The sequence below is a fragment of the Hemiscyllium ocellatum genome, chromosome 15, assembly GCF_020745735.1.
Source record: "Hemiscyllium ocellatum isolate sHemOce1 chromosome 15, sHemOce1.pat.X.cur, whole genome shotgun sequence".
In the NCBI taxonomy this organism is placed as follows: Eukaryota; Metazoa; Chordata; class Chondrichthyes; order Orectolobiformes; family Hemiscylliidae; genus Hemiscyllium; species Hemiscyllium ocellatum.
The window spans coordinates 13998153-14025015 of NC_083415.1; the positions used below are offsets into that span (position 1 = coordinate 13998153).

The 26863-nt window shown below is 41.3% G+C and overlaps 1 protein-coding gene across 1 annotated transcript; it reads right to left on the reverse strand.

Moving 5' to 3' along the window:
* Window positions 1–5002: 5002 nt before the first annotated feature.
* On the reverse strand, window positions 5003–26341 carry acot8 (acyl-CoA thioesterase 8). The gene is made up of 6 exons (XM_060835972.1): window positions 26163–26341; window positions 23177–23313; window positions 21910–22135; window positions 17922–18079; window positions 7749–7940; window positions 5003–6625 (listed from the first exon to the last, which is right to left on the reverse strand). Exons 1-6 carry the CDS (start codon window positions 26336–26338, stop codon window positions 6507–6509), a joined length of 1008 nt encoding a protein of 335 aa, XP_060691955.1. The 5' UTR covers window positions 26339–26341; the 3' UTR covers window positions 5003–6506.
* Between the last annotated feature and the right edge of the window lie 522 nt (window positions 26342–26863).

Genomic DNA, 26863 nt, shown 5'->3' on the forward strand with positions numbered 1-26863 from the left:
GTCACCAACTTTACAGATGACACAAATAAGTGGGATGGCAAGTGGGAAGGTTGACAGCCTACAGACATATAGATGTCCTGGTTAAGCAAGTGGGCAAATCTTAGAGGATAGAATATAATATCGAAAATGGGAGGTTATACAACTGGCAGGAAGATTAAAGGATAAATATTATTTAAATTGAGAAAGATCACAGAAAGTTGCAGAACAAAGGTTTGTTAAGTCCTCATGCTTGAATTACACCAAGCTAGTTTCTAAGTTCAATGGGTAATAGGGAAGGCAAATGGAACATCGAAATACAAGGATTATGTTCAAACTATATAAACCACATAGTGGAATACAAGGAAAGGCATACCAAGGTTGCAGGCAGTCAAAAAGTTCACTCGGTTGATCATGGATATGGAGGGCCAGTCTTAAGAGAGGTTGAGAAGATTGGGCTTTTAATCGTTGACATTTATAACTGTGAGAAGCAGTGATATTGAAACATAAAAGATTCTAAAGGGGCTTGACAGGACAGATGAAGAAAAGTTGTTTCTCCCCTTGTTAGGAGTTTGGAAGCGAACTGTATAATCAAGATTAAGAGGTCACCGATTTAACACGTGATTCTTCCACATTTCCCCTCCACCCAAGGATGGTGGGAAGCTAATTACTGAAGAGAGCTTCAGAGGCTGGGTTATTCAATATATTCAAGGCTGAGATAGTCAGATGCTTAATCAGTACAGAAGGCAAGGGTTGAGGACACAGGAGTTGAAATTATTAGGTCAGCCATAAACTTGTTGACTGGAAGAGTAGAATCATAGAGTTGTACAAAACTGAAACAGACTCTTTGGTCCAACTTGTCCACACTGACCAGATATCCTAAACTGATCTAATCCCATTTGCCAACATTTGGCCCATCTCTCTTTAAATCCTTCCTACTCATTCAAATGCCTTTTAAATGTTATAATTGTAACCACTTCCACCACCGCCTGTTTATTCCATACACAGTTGCCCTTCATATCCCTTTCAAAATCTTTTCCCCTCTCACCTTCAACCTCTGTCCTTCAGTTTGGGATTTGCTTACTCTGGCAAAAGGTGAATGGATTGAATGGTCTACTCCTATTCCTATATCTTATAACATGGAAATAAGACCATTGGATCAATGCCAGCATTATGATTGTATTGGAACAGCTTGGTTAGGCTTTTTGTACAGCACAATCTTCAGTACTATTATTAGTTTCCATAATCTTTGCAGTATCCACTGTACTCAGCCATTTGTTGATATCATGTGGAATGAATCTAATCAGATGAAGCCTGGTAAATGTTGCTTGCACCACAGGGATGCTCACTGAAGACTGTTGTAAAAACTTCAAACTAATCTTTTGCATTCATGTGCTGAGCTCTTACATAATTCAGGATGGTGATACTAATCGAACATCCTATGAAAATAGTAAAACCTGACGGTCATGAAAATTGTACTTCAAAACCATGGACTTGGAAAGGAATGAATGAAAGAAAGTGAAAAATAAATGCCATCCCTATTCCCTCCACGCCATCCAGATAATAGAAGGGAGGATACTGAGACAAAGTTTTCAAACTCTAGAAAGGTTTTAAAGTGAAGACAAAAGATTGTTTCCATACTAGAAGGCAAATGGTATTGTGGATAATAAGGATTACCACAGATATAAAAGAGGAAGCCATAGGTATTATCCCTCAATCACAATACTAAAGTAAATTCAAAGTTTGTGAGAAGACTTTTAGCTCGTTGTTGTGGTTCTGTTCGCCAAGCTGGGAATTTGTGTTGCAGACATTTCATCCTCAGTGCTTGGGAGCCTCCTGTGAAGTGCTTCTGTGATCTTTCCTCCTGCATTTGTAGTGGTTTGAATCTGCCACTTCCGGTTGTCAGTTCCAGCTGTCCGTTGCAGTGGCCGGTATATTGGGTCCAGGTCGATGTGCTTATTGATTGAATCTGTGGATGAGTGCTATGCCTCTAGGAGTTCCCTGGCTGTTCTCTGTTTGGCTTGTCCTATAGTAGTAGTGTTGTCCCAGTCGAATTCATGTTGCTTGTCTGCATGTGTGGCTAAGGATAGCTGGTCATGTCGTTTCGTGGCTAGTTGGTGTTCATGGATGCGGATCGTTAGCTGTCTTCCTGTTAGTCCTATATAGTGTTTTGTGCAGTCCTTGCATGCGATTTTGCACACTACATTGGTTTTGCTCATGCTGGGTATCAGGTCCTTCGTTCTGGTGAGTTGTTGTCTGAGAGTGGCTGTTGGTTTGTTTGCTGTTATGAGTCCTAGTAGTCGCAGTAGTCTGGCTGTCAGTTCGGAAATGCTCTTGATGTATGGTAGTGTGGCTAGTCCTTTGGGTTGCGGTATGTCTTCATTCCGTTGTCTTTCCCTTAGGCATCTGTTGATGAAATTACGCGGGTATCCGTTTTTGGCGAATACATTGTATAGGTGTTCTTCTTCCTCTTTTTGCAGTTCTGGTGTGCTGCAGTGTGTTGTGGCCCTTTTGAATAGTGTCTTGATGCAACTTCTTTTCTGTGTGTTGGGGTGGTTGCTTTCGTAGTTCAGGACTTGGTCTATGTGTGTGGCTTTCCCTACCTTTGTGGTGAATTCTCCGTTCGGTGTTCTCTGTACCATCACGTCTAGGAATGGGAGTTGGTTGTCCTTTTCTTCCTCTCTAATGAGTCGGATTCCCGTGAGTGTGGCGTTGATGACCCAGTGTGTGTTCTCTATTTCTGTTTTTAATGATTACAAATGTGACATCCACAGAGTTGGGTTGAATTTGCAGTAAGACTGTTTGTTCTAATCTTTGCATTACCACTTCTGCTAGGAGTCCAGAGATGGGTGAGCCCATGGGTGTGCCGTTGACTTGTTCATATATTTGGTTGTTGAATGTGAAGTGTGTTGTGAGGCACAGGTCCAGTAGTTTCAGTATGCCATCTTTGTTGAAAGGTTCAACGTTCGGTTGTCTGTTCTGTATGTCCAGCAGGTTGGCTATTGTTTCTCTGGCTAGGGTTTTGTCGATAGGCGTGAACAGTGCCGTTGCATCGAATGAGACCATGGTTTCTTCCTTGTCTATGTGTATATTTCTGATGATGTCCAAGAATTCCTGTGTTGATTGTATCGTGTCTGGATCCACTGATCAGGTGTTTCAGTTTCTGCTGTAGTTCTTTAGCCAGTTTGTGTGATGGTATCCCTGGTAGTGATACTATGGGTCTGAATGGGATGTCTGGTTGTGCACTTTAGGTAGTCCATAGAATCTGGGGGTGTTGTTGCTTTCAGGTTTCATTCTTTGTAGGTCAAACCTGGTTATCTGTCCATTTTTTTGTAGGTTCCTCAGTGTGTTGTTTATCCTATTGGTGAGCTGTGGGGTGGGGTCAAACTCCCTGTTTTGGTAGGTGTTGCGTTTTTTGGATGTAGTCTGTTTTGTCCAGGATGACCATCATTCTGCCTTTGTCTGCTGGCAGTATGGTTATGTTCTTATCGTTTCTTAGTGATTTTAGTACTTCCCTCTCCTTGGTGTTGAGGTTATGTGTTTGTCTTTTCCTTGTTATCAGGGGTACGATACTTTGTCTCACTGTTTGTTGTGTCTCTTCTGTCAGTCCATTGTTGCTGAGTGTGCATTCTAGTGCTGCTAGGAAGTCTGCTGTCTTGGCGTCCCTGTGGTTGTAGTTGAGTCCCTTGGCCAGTATTGTTCTTTCCGTGTCTGTGAGCTGTCTGTGGCAGAGGTTTCTAACCCAGGTGTGTGTTGTGGTGTCCTCTCTGTTGTGTGTTAGTTTGGCCATTTTTTCTTTTAGTGCCTATTTTTTGCGGTGTGTGGTCCTGTTATGTCCTATGGTGACGGCCTGTTCTATAGTCCGGGTCCATTCCTGATTGGTGGTTTTTGAAATTAATGACTTTTGGTGCGCAATTTCTTGTCTGTATTTGTGAAGTCTGTTGTGAGCGTCTGTAATCATTACCTGGATCATCCTGAATCCATTCTGTCTGGCTGTGTCCCTGGTTTGTGGATTGTTGACTGGTGGTCTGTATCTGACACATGGTGGAAGGATTCGACACATGGTAGAAGGACATGCCAAACAGAGAACAGCCAGGGAATTCCTAGAGGCATGGCACTCATCCACAGATTCAATCAATAAGCACATCAACCTGGACCCAATATACCGACCACTGCAACAGACAGCTGGAACTGACAACCGGAAGCGGCAGATTCAAACCACTACAAATGCCGGAGGAAAGATCACAGAAGCGCTTCACAGGAGGCTCCCAAGCACTGAGGATGTCACCTAGACAGGGGACAAAACGTCTGCAACACAAATTCCCAGCTCGACGAACAGAACCACAACAACTAAACTAAATATTGAATTAAGTATTATCAAGGATTTAATAGTTTAATTAGCTAGCACCAGCATATTAAAAAAAGTGCTGTCGTCATTGCCTCCAGGTATTTCAGACAATACCTAGGTCTAGATTGGATGTCACTTATGGCTGTAGAAGCTGATTCAGATCAATAACATTGGTTTGAGACGGATTGACCGATTTCTCTTTCTCTCCGCTGTGCTCATTTCTGCCATCTGGTCATTTCTCTTATCCTCAGCATTTTCCACTCTTCCTCACTGCTATGATCCAGGCACTCGGGCAGTAGGAAAGACTTCCCACGCAGCAACTCTGATCCCAATCAACTCCAGCCCTTGCAGATGTTCTTGTATCATGCCAAAAGCAAGCTCACCACTGAGCATTCAAACCATGCTTTGTGAGAACAGCAGCATTAGACCTCATGTAAAAAAATTGAAGAGGGTTTGTGCAGATGACAGAAAATCTTCTGCGTTAACAGCTATCTACTAAAAACTGCATATATACAAAACAGGCTGTACACCAGATATAATCTAAGCTATTTAGTCTTGACACGGCACATTAATTGTTTATATAAAATTACAAAAAAAACACAACCACCACAGGCATGATTCAATAAAAGATAATTTAATTCCAAGATTGAATTCTGTAACAGCAAGTTTTTTTTTAAACATAATGGAATGTAGAAATGATATTACATCCATGCTGCCCAAATCCTCCAGTTGTGACAGACTTTAATCATATTTTGACTTTATTTTTCTCAATTCTCTCATTGTTAAACCATGACTATCAATGCATTAATATAAAATAAATATGCTGTAACATCTGACAAAATGAAGTACCCTGTAACCCAACTGGTGAAGACTTATTAATGCATAAACATTAAGTCATACTTACTGTATGGTCCAAGATTCACTTTTTGGCCTATCAAAACTAGCTGATCTCAGCCAAGGTCAGTTGGGGCCTTATGTTAAGGTACCCGGTAACAACAAAAGACATGGAAAAAAAAAACGGGATTCTATCTCCCCATGATGCCAACTGCAAAACATGCATGTGGTCATAAGAACAAACGGGTTCATTTCGGACATGACATAGCAAAACAGTTTGCAGAAACACCGTCCAAAATCACATAAAGAATGGTCATTTAATAGCTAAAGGAGGGCAACCGCTGACGATAACACTAAACTAACACTTTCAAGAGTATAAATATAAGTAAGAAATTTGACAATTGAATTTGTATAACACCTGGATTTTTTTTTCTTACATTGGAATGTGCAAGTGTATGCCCAAATCATCTGGTTACTGGACATATTAATTCTGGGTTCACTGCACATGGCAATGAAAGTTGGAAATTCCATGTAGACATGGCCCTTAAAATGGCATGGGAGGCAGAGATATAATAACTACCGTAAAGTCAGAAAATGTATGTCTTTGATCCCAGATTATGTGTTGGAATTGAGGAAGCTCTTCTGGATTGAGTAGTTTGGGAAAGGTTCCTTCATTTATATGGAACAGCAGGTGCCTGTGCTACTATGGGCCGAAGTCAGTCTCACACAAGTGCAATACATCTGAGAAATGGCAATGACTCGGCACTCGAAGTCTGCAGCTGCTCTAGCTGCATTGAAATACTGTAAAACTGATTGGCTCCTGGTGATAACAGTTTCCGTTTATTTGGCCTTTAATGTAATAAAACATCCCAACGTACTTCACAGGGAACATAAAACAAAAGATGATACCAAGTTACATTTGAGTTGCCTGGGCAGATGATCAAAAGCACTGTAAAAGAGGTAGGTAAAAACAAAAGCTACTGAACATCTATTAAAAAAAAGAGAAACAGCTAAAGACTCAACGGGTTTACCAGTATCGAAGGCGTAGGGATGTGGAGAGAGACAGACAGACAGACAAAGATTTACCATTGAGCCCTGTATAATTCTTGTTTGGAACTCCAAAGAACAGGCCCGCTGAGTCTCTCGAGTCTGTTGCTTCTATTTTATAAAACTATTATACATGGATTTTTTTTCTTGTATGAATATGAGGAGAATTACTGGAAAAGCTTCACAGAAAACAAACAGACTTACAATATTACAGCTATCATCCCTTGACAAATGAGACAATACATTAGTAAATACATGCTAAAAATGCTGAGGTAGGTTAATTGACAATTAGCCATCTCAGTCACAACTTGCTTTTGCTAGTTGCTGGCTTCACATAAAATACTCCCTCTTGAGCACAAGAAACTGCTAAGACTCCATTCTGCTTCCATAGGCGACCTTGGACCAGACCTCTGCAGTCACCTACAGACAAAGTAAGATCATGAGCTATACCGAAGTAACCTGGTGCAACTGTTATTAGAATGTCAAGCACTAAAAGACAAATTCCTCTAACTCTTTACCATCCTATACTCTCTCAGAGGAAGCCCAGGAAGTCGTAAAGTATGGAATTTGTGTATCTATTTCAATTGACATTTTTTGTTGCTACGTACCACACTATTTTATACTCTATGCCATTTTCCTTTGCAATGTGTCACTGACGATCAGAGATTAGGACAGGCCTCCATGTGAATGTCTCCATATATTTGCCCTTGGGACAAAAGCTGAAAATCACAGCCACATCCACACTGAACAGCAAATGGGATGGGTAAACACCTATTTCCAAGGACCAATTGCTAGGAGAAACTCAGCCATTAATCTGTGTGGCAAAGGAAGCATCTGGCTTCTGTCTAGAACTTGTCTCAGCTAGATATCCTCCTACCACTGCATTGCAACAAAAGGTTGCCATCACTAATATCATTGCTGAGCATCCATTTTTGCAGCCTCACTCCTTCCCGCCATTGCTACACTCACTGCCACCCCCTTAATGCCTATCTTGACACTTCATTCAGGTCATAGGTCAGAGACTCAAGGACCGGATGCAAGACAATGAGATGCAATGCAAATGGGGTGGCGAGCAAAACACCATGTGAGGCAGAATGTGGTAGCAATCAATCAGCATACAAAGCAAATTCAAAACCTCACATTGATGGCAACAATTCAAATAATGTTTTTTTGAAAAATGGATGTTGATAGAACTGTAGGTGAGATTACAAACTAGTAATGTGGGTAATTGAAGCAGTTTTTGTCAAATAGACATTCCTGCTGCACATTCAGTGGGCATGCCCACAAAAAGTTAAAATGTCAGCAAATCCAGCCTTTCTTAATGGCATGATTAAAGAAGAAGTAGTTGTAATCCTGTAAAGGAAATGAGTTTGCAAAGCTGGCTCCAACACAGTAACATTGGTAATTTCTTGCAAATGTAAAGTGCATTCCCTGATATTTGACACCCACCCCCAAATTATTTTGATACACTTTAAATAGTTAACGAATCATTCCTGTTCAGTTCTGTAAAAATAAAATGATAAAATAAGATGTGTAAACTCACCAGACCAAGGACTCTCACATTCGTATAACATCCACTCATCAGACCGGAATGGGGCATGAAACCACATGGAATGGTCCAGGGATGCCATGAACTTTACCCTGTAGTTCATGTGAGGCAGTAATGCAGTTGCCAGGAAGGAATAGTCAGAAATGTAGGCAGCAACACAACAATGCAACTTCATGTTCCCATCACCTGTTAAACAGTTAAAACAACTATGTACTTTTGTATCAGTAAGTTAGCTTCTTAGAAAGCATACAAAGTCTGAACAGTTTGCACAGAATCTTTCACACCTCCACGGTACAGAAAACCAATTTTTTTTCAAATGCTTGTTCTGTCGGCAAATATGGAAGTCAATTTGCGCAGCTCAATTCAACAATCAAGAAAAATGATCGTTAAGTTGTTACCCTGGTTTTAGTTGAGGGAAGAAAGTTGGCCAGGAGAGAACTCTTGTGCTGTTCTACAAATGGATCTTTAACAGTCACCTGAGCACCCTGATGATCAAGAGTAAACAGATGGGAGTGGTACACGGCCAGGTTGGATCTAACCTGACTTTTGGGTACAAAGCATACAGGGACAATATTATTAAGTAGATGGCAGTGTTGTGGTTGTACTGGAACACCTTAACTAAGGGGAGAGCAAATTCTGGTCCTGAAGATCCATTGTCAGCATGTTACCACAGTCCACTACTTTTGCAGTGTCCAGTGCATCCAACCCTTTCTTGAAATCATATGGAGTAAATCAGAATTGGTTGAAGACTGCCATTTACAATGCTGGGGACTACAGGAGAAAACAGAAGTGCACCACTCACTTGGCACTTTTGGCTGAAGATTGCTGCAAATGTTTATCTTTCGCACTGATGGGCTCTCCATCACTGAAGACAGAAATATTTGTGGAACCATGTCCTGTGGTTAGTTAATTGTCTATCATTATTCACGATTGGTTTGGTAGAACTGTTGGAACTGTCCACTCTATCTGACTGCTCATGCTGTTTGGCAGGCTAATAGACTGGCACTGGAGCCTTACCAGGTTGAATCGATTATTTTTAATAAAATGATTTGTTTCTTCTACATGTGTTTGACTCTAATAGAGATTTTGCAGAAGTTTATTGGTTTCATTTTGAGTTCTGTTCATAGTGGATATTGGATGATAGACTCCCACAGTAGTTATAAGCGAGCACAAAAGCAACTTTGAGGGTTAATGGATTATAGGCCTGACATTTATCATTAAAACATGACCCGTTGTTGCAGTCAACGGAGGGTGATGTTGCAGTCTGCTAGCATTCCACTTTGTCCATTTCTGTTGCTACTTTAGGGCTGTCTCTGAAGTGAATGGTCAGGATCTCTCCCTCACCCCTCTGCTCTCTCTAAAATACAAAACTATAGCCACAGGTGTGTTTCTTTTTGGAAGGAGGTGAGCCTGTGGGATCCCAACCCAATCTCTCACAACATCATTATAAACGTCAGCTCCAAGTCTCGAATCTCATTTAAAAAGGAAGTAGCTCCATCAATGTACCACTCCTTCACTATCTCAGTGACCAACCTGAATCTTTGGTTTGGGATTTGAGAAATGCTGTGTACATGAGGTGAGACAATATGATTCCAACCAGGCAACAACAAATCTGATACAGTCCCTGTAACTGTGCATCACAGAGGAATGCAAACTGATAGTTTCAACCTAATCATTAAAAGAAGAGGTCATTTGTTCCATGGCATCTATTCTAACTCGAAGGTGCAATTACTGCCACTCCTGCGGAATTTCTCCACAGCCCATTTTTCTGTGCCGTTCAAGCTTTAATCCAATTCTCTTTTCAAAGCTATTGTTACAACGTCTTTATCCACATATCTTACGGGGAGTACAAGTGTTTGAAACCATCTCAAAGTAAACCTGCTGAAAGCACTTCACATGTAAGCCAGTGTGCAAATCACCAGTGTGCTTTTCTGGCAATGAAAGTAAAACCAGAAGCATTGATTCCTTGCCCATCTGATAGGATTTCTGGGAACATCAATGTCTTCAATGTTTAACATATCCCAGACATCTGTCACAAAACTGCCTGGAGCTAATTGTTCCTAACACATCACAACACAATGCATATTCTGGTTGGACAATTTTGTCTCAAAGGGAAATAGGACCTTTATCCCTTCCCCTTTTCTACTTATATTTTGTATTTTCATGCAACAGACTTGTTTATATTTAAGAGCGCTTTTGTGTAATTTCAATACTGTTTTGTTTTCTATTCACTAATGAGACATGGCTGGGCCAGCATGTGTTCTGAGCTTTAAGAAACAGTTTTTTTTCAACTTGTAAAGGTTTTTACAGATACAAATCTCCAGGTTTCTGCTTGCTACCTGCCCTTTAAAATTGTACTTTTTAGTTTGTGTTGCCTCTCCTAATGCTTTCTATCAAAATGTATCACTTTGCAATCTCTGCAAAAATCTGTGTCATCCTATTGTCCAAGATGGATTTTCAATGTTCTGTTCCATTTTGCAACCTTTGAAATCATCTCCAAGCTCATGTTATTAATAGAGATCAAAATGAACAATGATTCCAGTACCAACTCTGGGTGAGCATTACAATGTACTTTCTTTGAAGCTGAAAAATAACCAATTGCAATTGCAAAGATGTTGCTGGGATTGGATGGCTTGGGCTATAGGAACAGGCTGAATAGGCTGGGCCGATTTTCCCTGGAGCATTGGAGGCTGAAGGGTGACCTTCATACAGGTTTATAAAATTATCAGGGGCATGGATACCGTGAATTGCCAAGATATTTTCCTCAGGGTAGGAGAGTTCAAAACTAAAGGGAATAGGTTTAAGGTGAGAGAGAAAAGATTTAAAAGGGACCTAAGGGACAACATTTTCACACAGAGGGTGCTGCATGTATGGAATGAGCTGCCAGAGGAAGTAGTGGAGGCTGATACATCCTGACAGAAGCCCTTCATTCCTGATGAAGGGCTTATGCTCGAAACGTCGAATTCTCTATTCCTGAGATGCTGCCTGGCCTGCTGTGCTTTGACCAGCAACACATTTGCAGCTGTGATCTCCAGCATCTGCAGACCTCATTTTTTACTCGAGGCTGATACAACTACAACATTTAAAATGCATCTGGATAGATATATGAATGGGGAAGGTTTAGAGCGATCTCACCAAAAACTGGCGTTGGAGGCGGAGAGGTGTAAAATTATGAGGGGCAAGAATATGGTGAATAGTAAGGTCTTTTTTCCAGGGTAAGGGTGTTCAAAACTAGATGACACAGGTTTAAAATTGGAAAGTGTCCCAAGGGGCCACTTTTTGCACGCAGAGTGTGTTGCACGTATGGAGCAAGCTACCACAGGAAGTGGTGGAGGCTGGTACAACATTCAAAAAGCATCTGGATGGGTACATGAAAAGGAAGGGTTTAGATAGAAAGGGACCAAATGCTGGCAAATGGGACTAGATCAATCTAGGACATCTGGTCAGCAGGGAGGAGTTGGACCAAGAGGTCTAATTTCTTGCTGTACGACTCTATAACCTGCATTCTGTTTCCTAATCAATTCTGCATCCATTCCTTGAATATTGCTTTAATTGCATGAGTGTTCTTTTGTCAATACCATGCGATTATTTATTGCGTTAATCAAAAAAACCCTGGCTAAACTTAGATCAAGCTGTTCTATCCAGTGCACTAGAGTTACAGTACTTTCTTTGCACAAGCATTCACCAGTAAGACAATAGCACCCCCTCTTGGCAAAATCCATCCTAAAATTATCTCACAGCATTGTACAGTATAAATTCAGATTGATCATTGTCACAAGTAGATTTCATTGCACCCTTTCCACAAACAACGAAGTCAAATATCTTTTGATAAAGTCCCCCACAAGGGACTGGTTAAAAAACAACTAAAAGCTCACGGGATAGGAGATAATACAACGGCATAGATTAACAATGGGCTAACAGATGGAGGGGTGGAAGAATAGTAGGAATAAATGGGGCACTCTCCCATTGGAAGCTTGTGACTGGGGTTACTGCAAGGATGAGTACTTGGGCCCCTACTGTTCACAACATATTTCAATTACTTGGAGTTGGGGACTAGATATATTGTGAACATGATACAAAACAATTCAGGAGAATTTGGGCAGGCTTAGAAACTTGGGAACGACATGCCTAGTGGAATATAATGCACAAAAAAATGAGATTATCCAGTTTAATATGAGAGAAACAATGGTAAAAAGTTGGAAAGTGTAGATATGTCAAGGGAGCCAAAGTTCCTCATCAATAAAGTTAACGAAAGGTAACATGGAAGTGCAGCAGGCTATTAGGAAGGCAATGGAATATTAGCCCTCATTGAAAGAGGATATGAGTACTGTATTGAATCTTGCCTTAATTTTATAGTAGCTTAGTTAACCCACATCTGGAGTACTATGTGCAGTTTTAGTCTCCTTATCTCAAATAAGATATCATTGCCATTGAGGGAGTGCATGAAGGTTTACCAAACTCGTTCCTGGATGGTAAGAGAGAATTTGAGCAAACTGGGCCCATATTCTGTAGCGTTTTTGAAAAAAAAAGTGGGTGATTTCACTGCAAGCTATCAAATATTTTGAAGGGGTAGATACAGGCAATGTTTCCCCTGGGTCTAGAAACCACGGACACAATATAAAAAGAGAATGCCACTTAGGTTCGAGATGAGGAGAAATGTTTTACTCAGGTTTGTGAATCTTTGCAATTCTCTGCCAGAGGGAGCTGTGGAAGATCAGTTTGATTAGGTTTACAATACAGATAGATTTGTGATTACCAGTGACAAACAGAGGTATGGGAGTGGCGTGGGTAGGAAGCATCAAAGTGTTCAATCAGGCAAGATTATGCTGACTGGTGGGCAAGACCGAATGTCTTACCCTGGTTCTTAAATAAATGGTGGTATTGCACAGATCTGCGAGACAGGCAGAGCCCAATGATAAAAATGCCTCATGAACAAGCAATATGAATTGTCAGAGGGGCAAAAGTCTCAGAAGTAATTTGGAAATTGAACTGCATAACTGCACTTTGGTTCAACAAAAATGGTCTACAGAAACAGCGGAAATACTGAGTCAAGACATTGAGTCTAGTGACAGAGAGTCAAGACATTGAATCTAGTGACAGAGAGTCAAGACATTGAATCTAGTGACAGAGAGTCAAGACAGAGAGATGTACTGCACGGAAACAGACCCTTCGGTCCAACTCGATCATGCCGACCAGATATCCCAATCTAGTCCCATTTGCCAGTATATCCCTCGAAACCCTCCCATTCATATACCCATCCAGATGCCTTTTAAATGTTGCAATTGTACCAGCCTCCACCACTTCCTCTGGCAGCTCATTCCTTCCACTCACCACTGTGTGTGTGAAAAAGTCCTTTTTATATCTTTCCCCTCTCACCCTGAACCTATGCCCTCTAGTTCTGGACTCCCACACCCCAGGGAAAAGAATTTATCTATTTACCTACCCATGCCCCTCATAATTTTATATACCTCAATAAAGTCACCCCTCAGCCTCCAACTCTCCAAGGAAAACAGCTTCAGCCTATTGAATCTCTCCCTACAGCGCAAATCTACCAATCCTGGCAACATCCTTGTAAATCTTTTCTTAACCTTTTCAAGTTTCACAACATTCATCTGATAGGAAAGAGACCAGAATTGCATACAGTTTTCCAAAAGTGGCCAAACAAATGTCCTGTATAGGTGCAACATGACCTCCCAACTCCTACACTCAATGTTCTGACAATAAACCATACCAAATGCCTTCTTCACTATCCTATCTACCTGTGACTCTACTTTGAAGGAACTATGAACCTGCACTCAAGATCTCTCTCTTATTATACACTCCCTCATCTTACATTATGTGAATAGGGCTTGCTCTGATTTGCTTTTCCAAACTGCAGCACCTCGCATTTATCTAAATTAAACTCCATATGCCACTCCTCAGCCCACTGGCCCATCTGATCAAGATTCCATTGTAATCTGAGGTAACCTTCTTCGCTATCTAGTACACCTCCAATTTTGGTGTCATCTGCAAACTTACTAACCACACCTCCTACATTCACATCCAAATATTTTATACAAATAATGAAAAATAGTGGAACCAGCACAAATCCTTGTGGCACTCCACTGGTCACAGGCCTCCAGTCTGAAAAGCAACCTTCCATTACCACACTCTATCTTCTACCTTCGAGCCAGTTCTGTAACCAAATGACTACTTCTCCCTGTATTCCATGAGACCTAACCTTGCGAACCAGTTTCCCATGGGAAACTTGTCAAACGCCTTACTGAAGTCCACATAGGTCACGTTCACTGCTCTGCCCTCATCAATCCTTTGTTACTTCTTCAAAAAACTCAATCAAGTTTGTGAGACATGATTTCCTAAGCACAAAGCCATGCTGACTATCCCTAAGCAGTCCTTACCTTTCCAAATACATGTAATCCAGGATTCCCTCCAACTTGCCCACTACTGACATCAGGCTCACTGGTCTACAGTTCCCTGGCTTGTCCTTACCAACTTTCATAAATAGTGGCACCACATTAACCAACGTCCAGTCTTCCAGCACCTCATCTGTGACTATCGATGATAAAAATATCAGCAAGGAGCCTGGCAATCACTTTCCTGGCTTCCAATAGTGTTCTAGGGTACACCTGACCAGATCTTGGGGATTTATCCACCTTAATGTATTTCAAGACATCCAGCACTTCCTCCTCTGTAATATAGACATTTTTCAAGATGTCACCATCTATTTCCCTACATTCTATATCTTCCATGTCCTTCTCCACAGTAAATACTGATGCAACATACTCATTTAGTAACGCCCCCATCTCCAGTGGCTCCACACAAATGTTACCTTGCTGATCTTTGAGGGAATCTATTCTCTCCCGAGTTACTCTTTTGTCTTTAATGTATTTGTAAAAACGTTTTGTATTTTCCTTAACTCTATTTGCCAAAGCTATCCCATTTTCCCTTTTTGCCCTCCTGATTTCCCTCTTAATTGTACTCCTATTGCCTTTATACTCTACTCAGGATTCACTCAATTTCTCCTGTCTATACCTGACATATGCTTCCTTCTCAGTCAAGAATCCATTCCTGATGAAGGGCTTTTGCCCGAAATGTCAATTTTACTGCTCTTCGGATGCTGCCTGACCTGCTTTGCTTTTCCAGCACCATTCTAATCTTGATTCCAATCTCCAGCATGTGTAGTCCTTACTTTCGTCTATATGCTTCCTTCTTTACCTTAACCAAACCATCAATTTCTCTTGTCAACCAGCATTCCCTACGCCTACCAGCCTTTCCTTTCACCCTAACAGGAATATACTGTTTCTGGGCTCTTGTAATCTAATTTCTGAAGGTTTCCCATTTTCCAGCTGTCCCTTTACCTGCGAAAATCTGCCCTCAATCAGCTTTTGATAATGTCAAAATTAACCTTACTCCAATTTACAACTTCAACTTATAGATCTGATCTATCCTTTTCCATCACTATTTTAAAACTAATAGAATTATGGTTGCTGGCCCCAAAGTGCCCCCCCCCCGACACCTGTCACCTGCCTTGCCTTATTTCCCAAGAGTAGGTCACGTTTTGTACCTTCTGTCATAGGTACATCCACATACTGAATCAGAAAAAATTATTGTACGCACTTAACAAATTACTCTCCATCTCAATCCTTAACACTATGGCAGACTATGTTTGGAAAGTTAAAACCCCTACAATAACTATTTTTCTTACAGATAGCTGATAGCTGAGATCTCCTTGCAAATTTGTTTCTCAATTTCCCTCTTATTAGTGAGGGGCTACAATACAATCCCAATAAGATGATCATCCCTTTCTTATTTCTCAGTTTCATCCAAATAACTTCCCTGTATATAGTTCTGGAAGTATCCTCCCTAAGTACAGCTGTAATGCTATCCCTTATCAAAAATGCCACTCTTCCTCCTCTCTTGCCTCCCTTTCTCTTCTGCCTCGAGCATTTGTATCCTGGAGCATTAAGCTGCCAATCCTGTCCATCCCTGAACCAAAATACTGTAATTGCTATGATATCCCAATCCCATGTTACGAGCCATGCCCTGAGTTCATCTGTCTTCCCTTTTAGGCCTCTTGTATTGAAGTAAATACAGTTTAATTTATCAATCCTACCCTCATTCTCTGCTTTGTCCATGCCTCCCCTGACTGTTTGACTTGCTTCTTTTCTCAACTGTACCAATCTCAAATTGATCTCTTTCTTCAGTATCTCCCTGGGTCCCAGCTACCTCCACCACACCTTACTAGTTTAAATCCTCCAGAGCAGCTCCAACAAATCTCCCTGCAGTATATTAGTCCTCTGCCCATTCAGGTGCAATCCATCCTTCTTGCACAAGTCAGTTCTACCCCAGAAGAGTTTCCAATGACCCAAAAATTGTGAACCCTTCCTCCCATGCACCAGCTCCTCAGCCAAGCATTCATCTGCTCTATCCTCCTATTCCTACCCTCACTAGCTGGTAGCACCAGGAGTAATCCAAATATTACTATCCTCAAGGACTCTTTTTTTAAATTCCTGCCTAACTCTCTATATTCTCCCTTCAGAATCTCATTCTTTTTGCCTTCCTATTTCATTGGCTCCAATGTGTGCAATGATCTCCAGCTGGTCCCTCTCCCCTCTGAGAACATTCTGCACCCTCTCTGAGACATTCTTGATCCTGGCACCACAGGCAACACATCATTCTGGATTTTTCATGCTGGTCACCGAAATGTCTGTTTGTGCCTCAGACTAGAGAGTCCCCTAACACATTTGATCTCTTGGAACCTGATGTACTCCTCATTGCATTAGAACCCGTCTTGATAACAGAAACCTGGCTGTCTGTGCTACATTCCCAAGAGTCCATCACCTCTACATTTTCCAAAATAGCATATTTGTTTGAAATGGGGATAGGTACAGAAAACTCCTGCACTACCTCTCCTATCTTTCCTGGAATTAACCCTCTATCTGACTGTACCTGTGGCTTTTCTCCCTTCCTATAATTGAAATCCATCACGCCCCCTTGCTCTTGTAAATTCCTCACTATCTCTAATTGTCACTCCAACCAATCCATTCGATCTGATAGTATTCAAAACCAAAGACATTTATTGCAGATACAAACCTCAGTAACACATAAATTCTCTCTCAATTCCCACATCCGACAAGAAGAACATACCACTCTATTAAAGGCCATCTTTGCTCCTTCACAATCTACTGTTCCAGGCTAACTTAATATTTATGACTTACATTTTCAAAATATAATAATGAGATAGATCTCAATAAAACATAATCAATAAAGAACACATTCCGCTCAATGTTGGGGATTTACAAAGCTACACTTAAAATTATGCACTTATTTGTTTCTTTCCCATGATCTCTCCCAAACAAATTCCTCCAATATCAGTTGTGAATTTCGCTGATTGGAGTGCGTCCAGACAAATTTAACAATGTCCAGAGATACATGAATTCAAACAGCAAAGGCAGTAACTGCGCAGAATCACTACTGTGTCAGCTTTCTTTCTCTCTCTCTCGCCTTGACTGACCACGTGCTGCCTTGTGTCTGCCCTTCTCCCTTTTAAAAGTGCCATTTTGACTTTTTTTTCTCCAAAGGTGCAAAACAATGCAACAACAATATAAAACACTAATTGCTGCTCCTGGAATTCAAGGAAATCACCTCCAACACTAAAATACCTCAAAAAAGGAGCAACTCTTTACAGCCACAAATTTTTACCATCCTCCATCTTGGATTAACAATTAGCCAAAATATTGGTTTACAAAGAAAGAAACTTCTACGTAGATGTACAGAGGTAATTCTCAAACTTGATCAAGACATTTTCCATATAATAGTTGAAGTGGATCAGTGATGTGAAGCAGAATCATTTACAATGAGACAATAGGTTTGTCAGAGTTATAATTAAGTCACGGATTGTGACTGTATTCCATTTTTCATTGCTGTATACTTTTTATGGGAATACATAAACCGATTCATGTTCTGCCTCATTGTTGATGATTTTTGTTAACTGCACCTCATGATATAGTGAAAAGTATCATACAAACTCAACATCTGATTTTTGCTCAAATTTGGTGCAGATTGTTTTTACAAACAGCTTGAATATAAGCATATTTTAAAAGGAAAAGAAGTCAATTTTACCCTTCCAACTCACACACGCAGAAAAAAGTAAATTTTGAATCCTACCTATGTAGCCACGTGCTCGTACCCAAAACCTCTGTACAGGCTCTGTGGGTATACGTCTATAGTAATCTGGTGGATTTATGGGTTTGATTTCAATTGGAACCTCTTCAGCTAACATTTTCGTCAGACCCATTTTATAATTCTCTGTTAAATCTGGATCTCTACAAAACAAGGAAAACAAAGCAAAGTAAAATAAAAATGTGGAACAATGCAATCACAAGATATTCCTAAAATAGATCAGGAACATAATGCAAAGCCAATCAATTTGCACTGCTTTTATCAAATAAAATCTACAAAATGCCCATCTATTGACAGTAGAGCAGCACAATATTTAGCTCACCACATCAATATTCAATGGTGCTGGCCCTGATTCAGTAGTAGCATCTTCAAGTCAGAAAATGACATGATTCAAGCCTAAATCTAGAAGGATAAGCATCTAACCTATGCTAATAGTTCAGTGCAGTACTGAGTGATGTGCTGCTAGTTGGAGATTTTCCTGATCAATGTGAAATCGAAGTCTACTTTGTTCTCTCAGTATGTGGCAATTTTTGAAACGCAAGCCATTCTCCTTATGGCCTGCCAACAAACGCTCGTCCCATACCAAGAATCTGAAAATCCCATCATTTATTTTATTGTTGCTTTTTGCATTGAGAAAACAGCAACTTGTCATACATTTCCAGTGTCTCAAAACACTGAGGAGTGACAGACGGAGTTTAATTTAGATAAATGCAAAGTGCTGCACTTTGGAAAAGCAAATCTTAGCAGGAAGACGTTTGGTATACTTCCGAAATTGATCAAAGTATTGAGTAAAGGAATTGAGAGGTTATGTTGCAGCTGTACAGAACATTGGTTAGGCCACTGTTGGAATTTTGCATGCAATTCTGGTCTTCTTCCTATTGGAAAGATGTTGTGAAACTTGAAAGGGTTCAGAAAAGATTTACAAGGATGTTGTTAGGGTTGGAGGATTTGAACTATAGGGGGAGGGTGAATAGGCTAGGGCTGTTTTCCCTGGAGCGTTGAATGCTGAGGGGTGACCTTATAAAGGTTTATAAAATCATGAGGGGCATGGATAATATAAATAGACAAAGTCTTTTCCCTGGAGTGGGGGAGTCCAGAACTAGAGGGCATAGGTTTTGGGTGAGAGGGGAAAAATATAAAAGAGACCTAAGGGGTAACTTTTTCCACTCAGAAGGTGGTACGTGTATGGAATGAGCTGCCAGAGGAAATGGTGGAGGCTGGTACAATTGCAACATTTAAGAGGCATCTGGATGGGGATATGAATAGGAAGGTTTGGAGGGATATGGGCCAGATGCTGGCAGGTGGAACGAGCTTGGGTTGGGATATTTGTCAGCATAGATGGGTTGGACTGAAGTGTCTGTTTCCGTGCTGTACATCTCTATGACTCTTAGGCTCGCTCGGACACTTAATGATAAGGTCCGAGGGAATGTTGCTGAACAGAGACACCTTGGAATGTAGGTTCATAATTCCTTGAAGATGGAGTTGCAGGTAGATATGATAGTGAAGGCAGCAGTTGGTATGCTTTCTTTTATTGGTCAGAGTACTGAATATAGGTGTTGGGAAATCACGTTGCAACTGTACAGGACATTAATTACGTTACTTTTGGAATATTGCATGCAATTCTGGTCTCTGTCCTGTCAGAAAGATGTTGTGAAACTTGAAAGGGCTCAAAAAAGACTTACAAGGATGTTGCCATGATTGGAGGCTTTCAGGTATAGATAGAGATTGAATAGGCTGAAGCTGTTTTCCCTGGAACACCGGAGGCTGAGGGGTGGCCTTATAGAGGTTTGTAAAATCATGAGGGGCATGGGTGGGATGAGTACACAAAGTCTTTTCCCTGTGGTGTGGGAGTCCAGAACTAGAGGAAATAGGTTTAGGGTGAGAGGGGAAAAATATAAAAGGGAGTTAAGGGGCAATGTTTTCACATACAGAGTGATGCGTGTATGGAATGAGCTACCAGAGGAAGTGGTGGAGGCTGGTACAATTGCAACATTTAAAAGGCATTTGGAAGGGTATATGAATAGGAAGGATTTAGAGAGATATGGGCCAAGTGCTGCCAAATGGGACTAGATTAGGTAAGGATATCTGGTTAGAATGAAAGAGTTGGACCAAAAGGTCTGTTGCCCTGCTGTACCCTCTCTGTGACTTCACACAGTGGTTTACACTGCAATGTAGTATTCATGTTTGTAAATAATTTTTATGAAATGTAATAAAAAACATTTTTACAAAAGAAATTAAAATGCCTTCCTAACAACCACTGTCTAACTAAGGGCAGATATTTGCAGTAAACTGGCACTCTACATGAAAGTACAACTATCACCTGTTTTAAAGAAAAACTACTTATTGGGATTGTATTATAGACCCTCTAATAGTCAGAGGGAAATTGAGAAACAAACTTGTAAGGAGATCTCAGCTATCCGTAAGAATAATAGGGTAGTTATGGTAGGAGATTTTAACTTTCCAAACATCGACTGGGACTGCCATAGTGTTAAAGGTTTAGATGGAAAGGAATTTCTTTAGTGCATACAAGACAATTTTCTGATTCAGTATAAGGATGTACCTTCCAGAGAAGGTGCAAAACTTGACCTACTCTTGGGAAATAAGACAGGGCAGGTGACTGAGGTGTCAGTGGGGGAGCACTTTGGGGCCAGCGACCATAATTCTATTTGTTTTAAAATAGTAATGGAAAAGGATAGGCCAGATCTAAAAGTTGAAGTTCTAAATTGGAAAAAGGCCAATTTTGACGGTATTAGACAAGAACTTTCAAAAGCTGATTAGAGGCAGATGTTCGCAGATAAAAGGACAGCTGGAAAATGGGAAGTCTTCAGAAATGAGATAACAAGAATCCAGAGAAAGTATATTCCTGTCAGGGTGAAAGGGAAGGCTGGTAGGTATAGGGAATGCTGGATGACTAAAGAAATTGAGGGTTTGGTTAAGAAAAAGAAGGAAGTATATGTCAGGTATTGACAGGATAGATCAAGTGAATCCTTAGAAGAGTGTAAAGGAAGTAGGAGTATACTTAAGAGGGAAATACACTTAATGGTAAGGTCCTAGGGAGTATTGCTGAACAAAAAGACCTTGGAGTGCAGGTTCATAGCTCCATGAAAGTGGAGTCGCAGGTAGATAGGATAGTGAAGGCGGTGTTTGGTATGCTTTCCTTTATTGGTCAGAGTATTGAGTACAGGAATTGGGAGGTCTGTTTGCAGCTGTACAGGACATTGGTTAGGCCACTGTTGGAATATTACGTGCAATTCTGGTCTCCTTCCTCTCGAAAGATGTCGTGAAACTTGAAAGGGTTCAAAAAGGATTTACAAGGATGTTGCCAGGGTTGGAGGATCTGAGCTACAGGGAGAGGCTGAACAGGCTGGGGCTGTTTTCCCTGGAGCATCGGATGCTGAGGAGTGACCTTATAGAGGTTTACACAATTATGAGGGGCATGGATAGGATAAATAGACAAAGTCTTTTCCCTGGGGTCGGGGAGTCCAGAACTAGAGGGCATAGGTTTAGGGTGAGAGGGGAAAGATATAAAAGAGACCCAAGGGGCAACTTTTTCATGCAGAGGGTGGTAAGTGTATGGAATGAGCTGCCAGAGAATGTGTTAGAGGCCGGTGCAATTGCAACATTTAAGAGACATTTGGATGGGTATATGAATCGGAAGGGTTTGGAGGGATATGGGACGGGTGCTGGCAGGTGGGACTAGATTGGGTTGGCATATCTGGTCAGCATGGACAGGTTGGACCAAAAGGTCTGTTTCCATGCTTTACATCTCTATGACTCTACGACTCGACTTCAGAACAGTTTTGCATACAGATTAAGGTTTGAGAAGAGCTAGTAAAATGTTGTCCACCTAATATAAATTCTCTTTAAACCACTTTGCTTTGGAACATACAGTACAAAGCAAATTATACATTTGACAGGATATTCTGGAGCAATAATGCACATGTCTTATCTCAATTCTAGTTAACTACTATACCTCAAGTATTTTTCAATAAGTTCCTCTTGGGTTAATACGTTTTCAGGGGCAGGAACCACCGGCATGGTAAACTGATGCTGAATTGGGCTCTCAATTTTCTTTTGGAAAGAAGCCTGGCAAATTAGAATTGGGTGCCCATGCTGGATGGCTTTCACTGAACGGACAGAAAAGCTTTTACCGTCTCGAGTACGATCCACTCTGTACACAACTGGCACATCGGGATCACCTACAGTGAGATCAAAACACAATACTAGGAGGTACGGCCACCATCATTTGATGCATTAAAGTAAAATACAACTTGTTCAAAAATGTCAAGCTTCTTGACGTAACTGATTTTTACACTTGCAGATAGATTGCTCAGCAATTTATGACCCCATTAAAAATAGTAAATGAGTGACCGTTTCAGAGAACATGTCAACTGTGAAATATTCATCGCCATCTGAAACCCTAGCCTGTTTTCCCCTTTCAGTTACCAATAGACTTGCTGTGCACTTCCAAAATCTGTTTCTATTTTAAACGTGATGTTCAATATCAAAGTTTTCCTTGGCAAAATAGGGTATTATTTAATCATGAGATAACATTTCAGCACCAGTTACCTATGGCTGCAAAGTGGTTTTTAGACTGGGCAAACAAGGATAGGACTTTCTATACCAGCACTGAAATACTCAAGGCTCATTGCAGTATTTCTGTACATAGGATTTACAACAAATAACACCAGAACTGAACTGGGACTGAGTTCCTTGTGGTTCATTTTGCCAGCGCTTTGAGAAGGCCTTAACTTCACTTGACAGGGGTGTGGAAACCAAGAAAAAATATTCAAGAATACTAGAGTTCAGAAAACATTCAGAAAGTCAGATTACACCAGTAGAGAATTAATTGAAGTCAGAATAAGAACAGCACTTACAATGAGTTATCAGGTAACTTCTATAAGGAAAAACCTTTGGAACAGTCTTTTCCCCATTTCAGTCCACAATCAAAAATTTATGAGATCAAAAATATTGGAATATGAATGTCACTGTAGAAGTGAACTAAAATGCAAACCTCTCTCTTCATGGCACCTACAGCACCAAATATGCTCAACATTATTGTAGAAGATAACATTTGTTTAAAAGATGTATACAGTGGAAATCTATATGTCTGTTCAAAAATAATTTTCATATGAATGCAGCCAGTTAGATGGCTGCATTTCTGACGCAACATAAACTGTGACAAAAAAATTAAGCTTAAGAGGAAACAAAACTAATCAGCGCAATTATTTCCATCTTACCTGCACGAACAAAGTAACAGTGCAACGAATGAGCAAAAACATTCTCAGGTACAGACTTTGCAGCAGCTACCAGTGCTTGGCCAACAATCTGCCCACCAAATAACATGCGACTCCTCGGGATCCAATGGTGTGTTCCTCTTTTTAAAAAAAGTATATGATTCAATCAGACTTTTAGGTATAAAATAACAAAAGAATATTGGCTTTTGAAAAGATCACAGCATAATCACAGCTTACATTGCTCACCACAAACACATTTTGTGGTAACAAGGGTATTTCTACAAGCTACCTTTTTTGTTTAAAATTGAGCTATTCAACATAATTCAAATTGCATGAGACTTCAGGTCCAAACAATTTGATTCTCAGCCCAGTACAAAATTAAGTTTAAAAAATCCATATGAACTTCATTTGTATTTCTCTTTACCAGATTCTTCACTTTCATTCACCACTGATTTTAATTTTACTCAGCTTCCTGGTTTTTTTAAAGTTAGTCTTATTTTTAATATCCATTATCATTCAAGACCTGACTTGACTTGTGTTTTTACTCGTTTTCTTTTAATTTTTTAGATTCCCTACAGTATGGAAACAGGCCCTTCGACCCAACAAGTCCACACCAACCCTATGAAGAGTAGTCCACCCAGACCCATCCCCCTACCCTGTGTTTACCCATGACTAATCCACCTAATATTATGGGCAATTTAGCATGGCCAATTCACCTAACCTGCACATCTTTGGAATGTCGGAAGCAACGCACGCAGACACTGGGAGAATGTGCGAACTCCACACAGATAGTCACGAGGCTGGAATCAAACCCGGGTCCTTGGCGCTACGAGGCAGCTGTGCTAACCACTGAGCCACCATGCTGCCCACGGTTTTGCTTTGGTCTAGAATACTGTTGGACCAAGTGACTTTTATGAATAATGGCAATTTTTAGCTGGTGTTCAACAGTAATAAGCATCATAAATGTACCACCCAAAAGAGGACACTGGATGAAAATAATGTCATGGAGGAGAAAGTGAGGTCTGCAGATGCTGGAGATCAAGAGCTGAAAATGTGTTGCTGGAAAAACGCAGCAGGTCAGGCAGCATCCAAGGAACAGGAAATTCGACGTTTCGGGCATAAGCCTGATAAAGGGGTTATGCCCGAAACGTCGAATTTTCTGTTCCTTGGATGCTGCCTGACCTGCTGCGTTTTTCCAGCAACACATTATCAGCAGCTGAAAATAATGTCAACCTTGAGTTGGTCTCCCACATCAATTACAATCCTCATTCTGGCAACTCCTGCATTCCTTTAAACCCAATAAGAAATGTTGATGTCAGAGGGAAAATTTGAGGACTAATAAGGTGCTTTGAAGAGGGTTGTACATTTCATGTAGTTTACACGAACTTCAGTAAGGCTTTTGAAATAGTCTCATATGGCAGACTGGGGCTATAAATCCAAGAGCCCACAGGATCCAGTACAATTTGGTAAATTGTTTCCTGCCAGTAAACCAATTTCATCCAGAGAATGATGATCAAAGGGTATTGTTATGATAGGAAGCCTGTGTGCTTTGGCATATCACAGTGTTTGGTGCTGAGTTCCTGGTGTTTGCAGTGTAGTGATCAGATTAGTGATCTAAATCTGAATGTAGATGGTATAATCAGCACATTCACAGATAACACAAAAATTGATGGTGTGAAAATAACAAGGAGCAAAGTCTTAGGCTCAGTTTTATACAGACAGGCTGAATAATTGCAAATGGAATTTAATCTTGAAGAAAAATGAGGTGATGCATTTTGGCAGAACTAACTATGCATGTTCAATTATACAGTATCAGGAGATCTTGATATGCACATCCATGGACCACTGAAGGCAGATCAGGTGGTTAAGGCAGCATACAGGATACTTGTCTTTACACGTCAAGGCATTGAACTCAAGGACATTTTGATGGAGCTATAGAAACAATAGTTAGGCCAGAGCTGAAAAACTGGTCATCCAACAAGGTCAATGATATGATTTTCCCACAGGATGCAGAGGAGATTCATCAGGCTATTGCCTGGCTGGAATGATTCGGCTGTGGAGAGACGAAATAGGCTGGATTATTTTCTGAGACCAGAAGGCTGAGGAGGGTCCTCTGATTGAGGTGTACAAAGTTCTGTGGGGCTTAACGAGGGAGAGATCTTTCTCCTCAGCAGACATGTCAATAACCAAGCAGTGCAACCAGGGGATAAGAAGCAAGAAGTTGAGAGAGATTTGAGGATTTTCACCCAGAGGATTGTGTGTGTCTGGAATTCACTGCCTGAAAGAATGGTAGCCATGACATGGAGCTGCCAATACTGGACTCGGGTGGACAAAGTCAGAAATCACACAACACCAAATTATTGTTTAACAGGTTTATTTGAAACCACAAGTTTTCAGAGCATAGTCCCTTGGTCAGGTAAAGTGAGGCAGTGGCATACAGAAAACAAAACTTATGGGCAGACAGTTCAAAGATTCATATAAATGGCTGAGTGAAGTGTCCAATAATAAGTCCCTGCAGGTGACCAAGAATGTTAGGAGTTGTGAGTAAAGTGTCAAGAGCTGAATAAGAACCAAACGGATGGCCTATAATCTGATTAAATGACGCAGGGTGATAATTATTTTTAAAAAAAGGTGTTGCTGGAGACAAACCAAATGACTAGAATAACATGGAACAAAAACAGAAACTGCTGGAAAAGATCAGCAAGTCCAGCAGCACCTGGGAAGAAACACCAGAGGAAGGGTCACTGGACTCGAAACATCATTCTGATTCTTGGTAGAGGCAGGGACCCTCCATACATTTAAAAACTACTGAGATGAGCATTGGAAACGCCACCCCGTCAGAGGCAGTGTGGCCAAGAAGTACGGTCCACAAGCAGGAGGCTGGGAGAGCACGGCAGGGCAGGCAGCGTCAGGAGGTGGTGGTGGTGGTGGTGATCCACACCAGCTGGGAACTGACTCAGCAGCAGGTCCGACACACAGCCCGACCTACCTGTACAGGTCCACCTCCAGCCTCTCCAAATTCAGGACACTCGTCACCAACACACTTTGCAAATCCGCCCTGACAGGGGGCGAACCCCTGCCACCGGCGGGCACAACAGCAGCACTCGAAGCCCCTCCATCACCCCGGGCCCGGCTCTCCACTCCCCCTGGAGCCTTGGCCGCCATCTCTCCCTCTCCGGTGGAGTGACCAATCAGAACACGGCGCTGCAGAGTGACGGCGCTGTAAACAAATCAGAGTGTTGCTGTCGTCACAGAGCACCTCGTCAGAGGCTGGTTACGGGTTGGTGGGCGGGGCTAACACGGAGCTGTGACCCCGGGCTGACCCCGACACCAGCAAATGCTGCAGCAGCTGCAGGGATGAATTAAAACCAGAAATTGCTGGAGACTCGGCAAGTTTTTGCAGCATCTGTGGAGCCTTAGAGCCATAGAGGTGTACAGCATGGAAACAGACCCTTCGGTCTAACGTGTCCATGCTGACCAGATATCCCGACTCAATCTAGTCTCACCTGTGAGCACCCAGCCCATATCTCTCCAAACCCTTCCTATTCATATACCCATCCAAATGCCTCTTAAATGTTGCAATTGTACCAGCCTCCACTACCCTCTGCATGAAAAAAGTTGCCCCTTAGGTCTCTTTTATACCTTTCCCCTCTCACCATGCCCTCTCGTTCTGGACTCCCTGACCCCAGG

Coding starts and splice junctions, on each gene's coding strand:
- acot8 (XM_060835972.1), bottom strand. CDS start 26,338: ATGGCGGCCAAGGCTCCAGGGGGAGTGGAGAGCCGGGCCCGGGGTGAT. Junction 23,314..26,162: donor CTGGAGGTGGACCTGTACAG/GTAGGTCGGGCT, acceptor TTTTTTAAAAAG/AGGAACACACCATTGGATCC. Junction 6,626..7,748: donor ATGTGAGAGTCCTTGGTCTG/GTGAGTTTACAC, acceptor CTTTGTCTGTAG/GTGACTGCAGAGGTCTGGTC.